The 12,291-nt window shown below is 36.1% G+C and overlaps 1 protein-coding gene across 14 annotated transcripts in view; it reads left to right on the forward strand.

Annotated features, from left to right (window-relative positions):
• Positions 1-12,291, forward strand: part of TASOR (transcription activation suppressor) — a 46,800-nt gene that overhangs the window by 6,066 nt on the left and 28,443 nt on the right. For 12 of the 14 annotated variants that reach the window (XR_012675039.1, XM_075159052.1, XM_075159050.1 and 9 more), the window contains 12 exons: positions 2,782-2,927; positions 4,080-4,172; positions 5,125-5,197; positions 6,609-6,700; positions 7,054-7,212; positions 8,431-8,558; positions 9,227-9,258; positions 9,963-10,068; positions 10,465-10,568; positions 10,680-10,783; positions 11,025-11,097; positions 11,228-11,302. Coding sequence is in view for 13 of the 14 variants with exons in the window: in XM_075159052.1 (XP_075015153.1) it covers positions 2,782-2,927; positions 4,080-4,172; positions 5,125-5,197; positions 6,609-6,700; positions 7,054-7,212; positions 8,431-8,558; positions 9,227-9,258; positions 9,963-10,068; positions 10,465-10,568; positions 10,680-10,783; positions 11,025-11,097; positions 11,228-11,302 (1,185 nt within the window). In the remaining variant the exon portion in view is untranslated. Of the gene's footprint in view, positions 1-2,781; positions 2,928-4,079; positions 4,173-5,124; positions 5,198-6,608; positions 6,701-7,053; positions 7,213-8,430; positions 8,559-9,226; positions 9,259-9,962; positions 10,069-10,464; positions 10,569-10,679; positions 10,784-11,024; positions 11,098-11,227; positions 11,303-12,291 lie in introns of those variants that run through there. The other 2 variants (XM_075159061.1, XM_075159062.1) reach the window with 2 other exon arrangements.

A 12,291-nucleotide genomic window follows, 5' to 3' on the forward strand; every position in this document is an offset into this window, starting at 1 on the left:
TACATTCAACAAATTTCATTCATGTTCCTTTTTTCTCAGTCAATAGCTGATCATGAAGCCAATCATCTATGCTTGAAGTAAACTAAGGCAAGATTGTATGTGTAGTTGCTGTTCTTGTTCACTTTGTATTGAGTGGGCAGTGCACTTCAAAGGAATAGAATTTCCCTTACCGTGAAGTGTTTGGATTATTAAGCATTTTCCTACTAAAAGGCAGATGTAAGGTCTCGTTCTTGGACTGATGTGATCAATGAGGTGGAATCAGTCTTGTTTTAATGTTCTGTATATTCCCAAATTGAAAAATTGACATCTCAAAAGTGACTTCTGTGCCCAAGTACTTAAAAATATTTCAGTTTTGATCTGTCTTTACTACAAAAGTAGCAACAGCCCTTCTAGCTTCAGTAGTATCTCTGGTGAACTTAGAGGATGTTTGTTTGGGGTGTGAATTTGGTGAAGTACAAGAAAGTATATATATTACTGAATAATAAATAGCAATAGTAGTAAACGTGCTTTCAGTTCTCTGCTAAGAAATTGAAAGGAAAAAAAACCACAACAATCATTAAAAAAAATCTCTAATGTGCTGTATTCCATAATTTAAGGCATTAGGTAGAGCTCTTCCATAAATCTGTTGAGAGCGAATCGTATAGTAGTTTATGTAGGTTCTCCCTAGCTGAACAACAGGGGGATTTGCTGTTCTTGGGCAAATCCGTCTCGGCTCGCGGGTCAGAACTTTCCACAAAGCAGGAAATGTTTAAACACAAATGGGAATGTAGTTGACAATATTTGAATGAATGACGGGATCTTAATTGATGTAATAATAGGCCTCTTCATAGATTTGCATCTGGGAAGTAGGCAAGACATTGTGTATAGTTCGGGGTCACTCTTTCTAGCTAGTCCTGTAGCGTTTCCTACTTGCCTGGACTCAAGATGGAAGAAATAGGGTGGGTTTGAGCATGCGTTTCTAGGGGGAGGGAAGGAGAAGGGGTGGGGTGCAGTGACCGCTGTTAAGGAAACGGGAAATTTGGGCAAGCAGCTGGCATTGGTAACCTTCTGCCTTAAATGATCCTTGTAGACAGAAGAGGAGCAGGCAATATGTGAAAACTCATGCACTACAACATGAGGGTTTAATAATTCCTTGTCAGATCCAAGAGGTGTTTTGGGACGGGGTGGGACAGGAAATGCTTTTCCAGTGTGTGTATATCTATAGTAGGCTGGTTTTATACTTTACTAATAAGTGTTTCTCTCTTCAGTACAAGTGCATTCAAGCTTAGTAATACCAAGTTGAGAATTTCATTCACTTCCAATTATCTTTCCTCCCATATTGCTGTCAGCCTTTCAAGAATGAAGGCATTGTTACTAAAACGGATGTTATATAAGAATGGTTTCTTAATCACTTTCATAACTTCCACTCTTAAAAAATCACTTATTCATTGTTGCTGGTGTTGGAATCATTGCTTTACTTTAGTTTGCGGATGTGATATTACATTATGAAGTGCGTGTAAAAATGCAGCTTTTACTAGATAACACAAAACAGTTCAGTTTTCATTTAGAACATTTGTTTTATATTGAGGCTAATGCAGTAAATATTTCCTGCAGATGAGGAAAAGATGACTGTCTAAATCTACTACCGTATTATTTAATGAAGTTGGAGATACACTCTAAAGATGTAATTAAATTTAATTTGCTGTTAGAATAATGGTACGTTGTCTTTTATGTGAGACTAGTACTATTGTAGTTCATTCCTAACTATTGTAACTTCTAGCGATTTCAGGTGGTGGTAGTTTGGGGGTTTATTTTGGTAGAGAAAAATAGGCCCTCCTACAAAAAGAGCAAAAGCAGTCTTAGAAATATCTGTTGGGAATACTTTCTGTCTGAAGTTTTCAAATACGACAAAATACTGCACTTTTTGTGAGTGTTTTGGAAGTTATCTCGGGGAGAAAAACATTTCCCATAGCGAAGTAGTTCAGTTCCCCCAGGAGCATTCTCTTCCTAGACATTACTCTCAAAACGTGCACTTAGATTCTCTGCTGGCCCGCTCTCAGTTGCTCTTCTGATCAGTTTGTCACTTTCAGTACCCAAATACAAATAAAGAAGCTTGGGGAGATGAACGCTTTACTGTGTGAACTTAGGAAGAGGTTTGCCCAGAAGTTGAATTTGTACAACAACAAATGAAGTGGTTTCCTTTTAAAGCAGTTACCGTAAGGGGTAAGATCATAAAACATGAACAGAGGCAGTGTGTTTTTTAATAATAGGCGCTTATTGGACTTCTTAAGACAATATTGAATTAATTCATATTTAGCCTAATTAACATAAGCAAACAAACAAAAAAACCCGTAACGGTTCTAAAGAGAGGCTAAGCTATGAAACTGCTGTTGAGGTTTTTATTAGAACAATTTGTTCCTGGTTCTTAATTAGAAAAGCTAATTAGTTTAATTAAAGTTCTAAAAGTTTAATTACACTGTTGTGCAATACATATCAGCCGTTTTCAAAGGGTAAATTCAGATTTGAAGTGTTTCCCATATTAGCTTCTGAGAACAAGCTGGTCAAGAGTAATATTAAAAAAGCATAAAGAAATGTGATTTCTTTTTTTTTTTTTTAAGATACCGTAATTCTAGGCATCTTTAACTTAAATTCCATGTTTTTTCAAATATTTTAGGTGGTTTGTATTCTAAATTAAATCATGAACCATTTGTCTTTATGCATAAACTGTCAATGATCTGGAAAACTTCAGAATTTTTTCAGATGTGTATTGGAGCTTATTATTTTATTTCTTCTCTTTTATAGCACTCTTTCAGCCAGTACCAGTAGGCTCTCGGGAATTTGACGATGTCGTGAAGATTCTGCATTCCTCTTACTTGGAACCAAGTTCAGTGTCCAATTTTAATTATAGGAGAGCCAGCCTAGTTCATAGTGAACTGTTGGAAAAGGAAGTGAGTATATTTGTGTCTTCTCTTTATGGATAAGGTACAAGTCAAATGAAACTTAATGTTTTTTTCTGAGTCTAGAGGCAAAGACCTGGAGATTATTTTCTACTTATGCGCTTGATATTTAATTGCAAACTCACATCCCCCAAAATGTAGGCAGCTATTTTTCAGCAAGTTTATTACTGCATAGACATAAAATCTTGCTTGCCAGATACTCAAAAAAGACTAAAAGAAAAATTGTATTTGGCACCACTTGTCTCTGTGCATTTTTAGTTTTTAAAAAGTTTCTCAATTTTTATGTATTTTTAATACATAAAGGTTATAGTGTCTTATTTGAAAGGTCTGATGCTTCCTGTTAAACTTAAAATTAAAATATTTTTCTGATACTAAGTTTACATAGTCTCTGTAATTTTGTTGTTTTCCAAGAAGAAGTAACTAAAAGAGTTGATTACTTGAACTAGTAAGTGGAGCAGCTTGGTTGAAGCACTTCTGCTGTACCTTATCTGGTGTCTCTTAAATCCAGCCTTGGCTTTTTTTCATAACCGTGAAATAAGTTTTCAGTCCCAGTGCCAAAAAGCTTCACATATGTAGTAATAGAATATATAATTGGTTTGCTGTAATTACTATCTTGAAACTGTAATGTAAACTCTGAAGCATTTTTTTTTTTTCCTGCTACTATAACATTTATGATTCATGGTTACAGCTAAGGAGTATTGTAACGGATGAAAACTACCTCGGTAGCAGTGAGGTGCAACTGCAAAAGTACTTGCACAATGTAAGAGATAATGGTCTGTCTCCTAAAAAGAGAAAAAGGCTTATTTCTGGAATTTCAAAGATGATATGGAAGGCATTGAGCTGGATGCCTCTAGATAGTTATGCTACAAAGATAGCACTAAAACTGCACATTTGTTTGAAGTGTGTCTCTTCCTTAAAAAAACCCAACCACAGAAATCTTTGGGCAGATTAAGCCAATGATATTTCCCACAGGTATAATGGTTTTGAAATTTAATTTTAGCATACTATAGTCTCACTCAAATTGTCTTTTGATTATTTGCGTACACTTGCATCTCCTAATGTAGATGGGGCCTTAAAACACTGACACTTGAATGCGACAGCAGTAATCTGTCTAAATGTGTTAAGAACTTTCTGTAATAATAGTTCACAGAAAAACGCAGAGAGCTGAAATTTGATGGTCGCCTAGAAAAAGAGCTTTCTGAAACCTATGCATTTCTGATGGTTGATCGACCTGAGGTAAGAAAACAAAACTGCATATAAAATGCTTTCTCTTCTTTTTCAATTAAGAGTTTTTGTTTTTTTAAACTGAGTGTTTTTATTGACACACCTGATTAATCTTTAATTATTTTTGCAAAATTCAGCACTGGAGAGTGTAGGAAGATGGGAAAGAGATGATACTATGTCACCGCTTAAATCCTTTACTCTCTGTTATTTAAGGTGCTCCATTTACATGTCTCTGTAAAGTATCTTCTTGGGTTTAGGCTCTGTTTTATAAATAAAAGGATAGATTTTTCTGGATGGCATGTGGGTTTTTATTGGCTTTGTGTTCTTTTTTTTTTTTTAATTGAAAAGGAATATCGCATGTTTTCTTTGCAGTTGGTTTTTGGTGGGGTTTGGGGGCTTTTTTGTTTGTTGGGTATGGTGTGGGGGTGGTGTTTTTTTTTTCTTTGTTTGGTTTTTTTTTGAGTCAAGAGAGGTTACCTTAAGGAGAAGGCAACCTGTAATATTAGAAAATGGACCTTATCTTCTGTGTCTCTTCTTCGATCATATGTTTTTGATGAAAGTGATGGAAAGGGGAATTTCTGTGCTTTTTCTGCTATTACAGAGCCAGGATTTCTTAAGTATTCAATCATTTGGCAGGTTTACTTCTGCTTTGTGTTTAAAAGCAAGTAATGTTCATAAAGTGTGTTTAAGGTATAGGCAGACTTTTTTTCAAGGTACGGGTGAGTCTGTGTAACTGCTTACTGAGTGTTTCGCTTGCACAGTTTAACAGTTTATAAAGCAATTCAGACTAGTTTTACATCTGGGTGGTTTTGTTTGTAAGGGTTTTTTGGGGGGTTGTCCTTGGTTGTTGGTTGGGTTTTTTTGGCTCAATCAAAATTCTGTAATTGTTGTTTCTCACTGTTTGTTCTGTTCATATTCTGGCTTTCCTGATAGACTTGCTTAAAAAAATGTCTGTTCTCTTCAGATCCAAAGCATATGCGAGAAGGGGCTGCAGGTGGGCCACTCCAAAATAACAATTCTCGGCAGCCCTTCCATGGGTAACTATCTTTTGATTGTATGTGCTGGTCTTACTCAGTATGAGTTGGCAGATAATGTGCTGCAGTTGTGTAAACTTTCAGTCCTTTTTCTATCACTTATTGCAGGAACATCACAACTAGGTATTTTTAGCAAAGTAGATTGACAGCAGAACACTATTTCATAACTCTGTTTCTGACTAGTTAATTTAAACTTTTTTCCCAAAGGGAAGACCTAATTCTCATTTTGGCTTAAGTCAAACCAATATACCATGTCTTCCCAGTAAAATTCAGAGGCCAAAGAACTAATTCAGTCTATGGCTGTGTGCCTCTCTGTATTTGTACATACACGTATACATGTATATGCATTCAGAAATACCTAATGGAAATAGTAGCTCAGCTTAGTATGATGTAGATAGAACTAAAGTTCTTGAATCCACAAAGCCAAGAAGAGCATAGATAAATTGGAGACTTGGAAGAGTCACAAGGTGTTAAGAGATTTGAAAGTACAAGATGCAAAGTTCCTTTTGCAAAGCTTTTCAAATAGAAAATTAAGAAATAACTTTGTCATTCTCTGTAAGAGTAACATGATACAGAGGTGCCAATATGAACGTTGAAAGCAGAACAGATGCGAGGGGGGGAAGAACAAAGGTATATGAGCATATAATTTTTTACTTTTTTTTAAATTTTATTTTGTAGCCAGTAAAGGTTCTGGAGCAATTTATCAAAGCAGTTAAACACAGACTTGGAATGAGAGGAGCCTAAGCAAAATGGATGCTTTTCTGAGTACCTGAATTCAGTTACAGTTATTTGATCTGAGATAGTTGGCTAGGCCAACAAATGATCGTGTGTATTTCAGGCCTTCAAATCTATGAAATTATGGTTGAAGTGTTGAAAAGCAAGAAATTATTTTACCTTTCCATTTGAGTTTCAATTCACAATTCTAAAACAGTGTATTTTTGTCAACAGTGTAGGATGAAAGATTGCTGACGATGCCAGTGTTTTCCTGCCTTATTTCTCAATCATACCTTCACTGCTTATGTCCACATTGTGCAATGGGACATTGTACAGAAAGACCTCAGCTGTTTCAAAAAAAGCCACCTGAAAGCAGTATCTGTATAGCCTTTGGGCAGGGCTTGTCCTCTTGGTCACAACACTTTTAGTAATGCGGGTGTGCGCCTTTCAAACTGAGCTAGCGTCCGTGCTCTGGTGTCCTGTTTCATGCTGCAGTTGGTGCAAGTAAACATTTATTCTACTGCCTTGAAGTTGCAAACTGTGAACATGCCCTTACACCTTCCCCTGATCATATTTCAAAAAGATGTTGTATCTTTATTGTTTGGTATACCTTCAGCTTTAATCCCATGTAATGCTTCTTAAACTTCTAATAATGTTTTAACGTTCACCATAATGTGGGGTTTTTTTATACTCCTCTCAGGTGTATATATCTCCAGGTATGCTGATTTATTGCAGCCTAATCCTCTAGAAGCTGGAGCAACTGGAGATGTGATTGTTTTTAAAATAATAAAGGTAAATTTATCTTGCTTATTCTTGAAGGATTACATTGCTTACTGATAAAATAAAGGTGGTTTTAACCTAACTTATTGAACTTCCATTTACACAATTACCTGCTTATAGAGAAACTAGAACACTACCAGGTTTAAAATCCGATGTTGACACTGAGCTTAAATAAAGCATAATAAATTTTTAGAAAAAGCGAAAATGTCTTGTTTTCTTTGGAAGTATGAAAATAATGTCCTTCTATAAATGGCTTTTCTAATGGCCTGTTTTCATTTCCCTGCTCTTACTTCCTTTGGTACTTGAAGCAATTTGCCAGTTTTCAGGAAAAAGCTTATGCTTACAATTCTTCTGCTTTATTACAGGGAAAAATGAAAAGCATCTATGACCACATCGGTATGAAAGCAATGGACTCAACAGTAAAAAGTGCATTAGATCCAACACCAAAGCATGAGTGTCATGTTTCAAAGAATGCAAATAAAGTAACGTCCTTGTTGGCTTATCGAGCCTATGAACTTACTCAGGTAGAGGAAAGTTGAGCATGCGTTAACTTCTTATGTAAGAGCTTTTTTTTTATGAACAGAACTTTTGAAATGATGGAGATAAAATCACTGACGATATAACAAATATTGAGCACGTCCTGTAAAGCTGCAGTCTGGTGTATGTGTAGCAGTAGTCCACAGATGCCTGTATTAGAAATTACAGAACAACATGTCAGCCTCTCCTGTTTCCCTTATATATACCTGGACCTGATGGAGAAGATCTCCTTCAGATTAGGATGTAGGTGGAATAGGAAATAGCTGGGGAATGTACATGGGGACTGGAATGTAGGCTGGGGAGGAGAGGAGATAGTATGCGGAGTTTGAAGTGTAAAACTAGAACTGGGTAGTGGGCATTAAGTGAGACTCCTAAAAGGGAAAACGTTGGCTAGGAAAGAACAACATTTTTCTTTTTCTTTTCTTTTTTTTTCTTTCTTTTGTTTCTCTTGCCAAATTCTCAAGTTTGGAGATGGTGAGGGAGGAAAGAATGGAATCAGTTCCAAGCATCTCTGTTCCTCCAGCTGTTCCATCTCTGTTACTGCAGTAATCTGTTGCAGTCAGATTATTCCATCAAGTCCATAGATTTCAGGATACTTACTTGAAAGCATTCTCTTCAGTATTACAACTTCTTTTGACTTCTGTAAACCGGAGCTGGGCACTGAATCATATGGCTAGAAAATGGATGTATGTTTTCATTTCTCATTACAAACTTGTCTTAATTAACATTTTTCTTTAACATTAGAATTTTGTGACTTTCAAATAAATATTGCAAAATTATTTTTTCATTCTTGATTAGCTCCTAAAGTGGTGTCCATCCTGTCAGTGTTTGATAAAGGAGTGAGGAGAAGGTGAAAAAATTACCTTAACTGATTGTGCTATAAGTACATATGAGAACAGCATTTAAAAGCTTCCTTATTTTAGGTATTAGCTTTTGAATAAATAGGCTGTTGGTAAAAGGAACATAAATGTGATTTATTATAGTAACTTAGAACTTGTTTTATATACCAGTTAATGTTTGGCATAATGGGTTTCAAACAAACTCCCTTTGTTTATTTAAATAATTAATCATGAAGTGTATTTTATAAGCTATTCCTGTGAAACAGAATACACTTTTCAGTGAAGAAAGGTCATGGATTGTTAGTATATTTGCAAAATACAGTTTACCAGACTTGCATTTAACATTGTGTTCACTTCTTTTTCTAGTACTATTTTTATGAATATGGCTTTGATGAGATAAGGCGAAGACCAAGACATGTTTGTCCTTATGCTGTGGTTTCGTTTACTTACAAAGATGAAATGGCGCAAGTACCAAAATTCTTGCCCCCGTCAAGGTAAGCTGGGAAATGAGTTTTGGAAAGACTGCGTGCAGCATGAAGAACTCATAGCTCTTGGCAGTAGCTTAGAATTGATTTAGATGAACAGTGCTGAAATGAATGGACATGGCACAGGGACTTAGCATAATAAATACTTCTAATGCAAAGCAAGAGGTGACAAAATTGGTTTTATGCAGCAGGCTGGCCCCTGCAGGAAGCAGTTCTGCTGCTCTTTTCACCTGCCCGCCTTCTGCTGAGGTGGAATCTCTGTATAAAGTGGGGTTTTTTGCTTAACTGAGGAAATTCACAGACATAAAAATGTTCACAGCATTATCTTGCTTGGTATTCTAAAAAATATTCTGTATACTTTGCCACTGAACTCTTCACTGGTGTTGTCTTATTGCTTGTGGAGAGAATATCTGAATGGGTAGTTGATTATAGATATAATATGATACCTATGCTGATAGGAGGGCATCCAGATGTGGGGACTGTACTATGTAGTGCTAAAAATAGTTATCAAGATATCTAAAATAGCACAAGACGCTGCAGCAGTGATAGCTTGAGGTTAGAGAGCGAATTATCAGCGTTGCTATTTTGTTAGACTGATAAAATATCCTTAATGTAAAATTTGGTAGCCAGAAGTTTCTGTCTCAGCCTAGTCATTCTGTCTTTTTTCTTTTTGTTAGATCAAACAGCTTCAACACAGATAGAAGTACAGGTAAGAATGAATTGAAATTTATTGCTTTTACGATATAGACGTGGAAGGTTTTGGACTTTTTTTCCCCATATTGTCTTTAACCAGAATGATTGCTTAGTTATGCAGACTGTATACCTGAGTTTTATCCTGTACCATACTGATTGCCGGCATCTCTTCCTGATATTGGATGATCAAACAGACACCTTAATGCGTATCTTCTTTTACCAGAACAAACCAGAACTGAACAAAATCAAAAGTCTTGTTTTCCCCTCCTTTTCTACTTATAGTGTAGTAAGAACTTACCTGCTGTTCCTGAATCTGCTGTTCAATGGCACTTCAAATAATATGATCCTCTGACCTGCTTTTCTTTTGAACCTCATTCAAGCAAAATATTAACATGTATGAAAGTGGTTGACAGTTAAGGTAAGGAAAGAGGATAACATTCCACAGATGTTGGCATTGAGGGCATGCTTATATAGACAGGTACAGGTAACACACCAACCTCCTTTACTCTGCTCAGAGCAGGTCAGAACAAGATAGGATTGTAAACACCCTCTCTGTTACCTTTTAACTTATTATTTAACATATTATTGTCTGGTCTGGTGTTAGTATGAAATTTTCCCTAAACGGCTTTTGGAGATTCAGCAGCCTCTTTACTGTTATTTCCTTTCAGTCCCACCTAGCAAGTAGTTTCACTTAATCTTTCTTTGTCCATCTTAATTTAGATAAATCCAACTATACATTATGGAGGGGACAGCTTTGGAATAAAGGCAAACTTTTGTGCCACGTTTCCTTGAAATCAGCAGCACGTCCTTTCCTTCCATGCAAGCTGTGAGTATTACCATTTAAAGAGTAAGTTTAAAATACTGCTGTGTTAAAACTCTTTCTAGTAGAGACTGGTGAATTTTGGATACACATTGACTAGACACTTCAAATGTGTCAAACCAGACTCTTGAGTTGTGCATGTCCAGAGGTTCTTTTAGTTCATGCACACAACTCTGTCAGCATGTCACATTTTTCTGTTTGGTTGGTTGTTTTTTTTCCTTTGAAGTGACACACACTCTTTTGCAGGAATAAACACCACTGGCTCACGAGATAGTCCAAGGAACTGATTTTTAAGAGCATGTATTTGATAGTTCTTATTTGCTCAATGAGGGTAGGACTATGGGGGCGGGGGAAAAGAGGTCTTTATTTTTTTTTCTCCCTCCCCCTACCCTTCGTCTCCAGTCCTGAGAAGCTTGAGGTTGAAAAAGTTGTGAGCATTGATCAATTGAAGAAAAAGATTTCACCAGCATTGTTCTATAAAGAAACTTACCTAGGAGCAAAAGAAGGTAAATAGTTCTAGCTTAATTTTTTTAAAATCAAAATTTTTAAAAGTTTTCTCTATTACACCTTTGTTTCTGTTTTTCTTACCTTCTCTTTCTACCCTTGTATCATGTCAGTGTTGAAGAACGGCATGTACTGTAGCCTTTATGAAGTCGTGGAGAAGTCCCGTTCTGGTAGTCACTTGGAGGGTTTACTTCAAAAGCTAGAGAAAGAGAAACTTGTGAGTGCAACAGATTTGACTATTCCTGTTCTTAAAAATAATTTTACTAACTAGTAATTGATGCGTACTACAAGATCCGTGATCTCGCTGGAATTCCTTAGCTGGCCTATGCTTAAGTATTGTATCAGGGCACTTCTCTACCCATGATGGAATTTAGCTTACAGACAGTGAGAGTATTCGTAGTGAGCAAATGTCTTTGATTGTTTGAAATGTTTGGGGTTTTTTTTTTGCTTGAAAACAGGTTCTTGTGAAACCACTTCTGGACAGAGGATTTCTTTTTCTTCTTTCTCCTTGGCAAATGATGTCCCCTTACGGTATGCATACTCTGGGTTTTTGGTTTAGAGTTGGTTTTGGGTTTTTTTTTTTAGGGGGTTGGGTTTTCGAATACTTTTGAAGCATAGTGGTCTTCTCCTTCTCAACTGATTTTATTTTCTTGTGTTCTAGACCACCAAACTGGACGGCCCCGCATGCTACATGCATTGTTTCTGTTTCCAGAACCTAGAGGTATAATGAGCTCAAGTAAGTTTGTTCACTGTTGAGTGTGTTGTGTACGTGCTTATTTAAATGTAGCTTATGTTCTGTTGAAGACTTTGTAGTGTTACAGCCTGTCAGTGTAAACTAGGAATAACAGTTTGCATTGGTTATGGTCATGGTGTTCAAAAGGTGATTATTTCTTCACAAAAGTAATTATCATACTACATATTTTAGGTTGGTTTGTACATATTTTAGAAAGTAAAACTTTGTTCAAATGTCTTGTTTGTATATTCTAGTAGAATTGAGCACCAGTATTCCAAGAGATCTATGCATTAGTAATAACATTGCACTTCAGAGGTTTGAGGGCTTTCTTTAACCATCAAAACATTAAGGACAAAACATCTGAAAGTCTTTAATGTAACTGTAAATTTTTTTTTGCATTGGGATATGCACCAAAAACTTAGTAAATGAGCAAAGAAAATATTGATACAACCAGATAATAAAAGATGACTGAAAGGACTTGGCTTTTGGGATGAGACTTTAAAGTTAATCTTTTACAGTTGCAATTTGCAGTAACTAGTACTAGCAGCAGAATGCAGTCCTTTTTGGTGTGCTGTGAGTTAGAAGTGATACTGACAAAACATAGCTCTTTCCAGGCATTTCACTTTTACAAAGAAGTTCTTGTCCGAAGTCTTGGCAGCTTCCTAGATTCTTATCTCTATATTTCTTATTTTAATAAACCCCATGCATTTTTCTGATTTAAGTAACAATTGTGAAAATTCAATCAGTTATAGATTGGGTAAGAGGAGATAGGATATAAAATGATATTTAAAGTGTGTGCATGCCAGTTCCTTAAAAATACTCCAGTTCTTGCTACTGTGACATTTCAAAGACTTGTGAGCTCCAATTTCTGTCAAACACAAGGTTAATCACTGGTTTGAGTCTTCAGAGGTGCTTAAAGGGTTGAATGGAGAAAAGTTTCAGTTTGTGATTGGAAGGGGGGAAGACTGTGAATAAATAAATAAAATAAAAGA

Source organism: Calonectris borealis, chromosome 10 (genome assembly GCF_964195595.1).
Source record: "Calonectris borealis chromosome 10, bCalBor7.hap1.2, whole genome shotgun sequence".
In the NCBI taxonomy this organism is placed as follows: domain Eukaryota; kingdom Metazoa; phylum Chordata; class Aves; order Procellariiformes; family Procellariidae; genus Calonectris; species Calonectris borealis.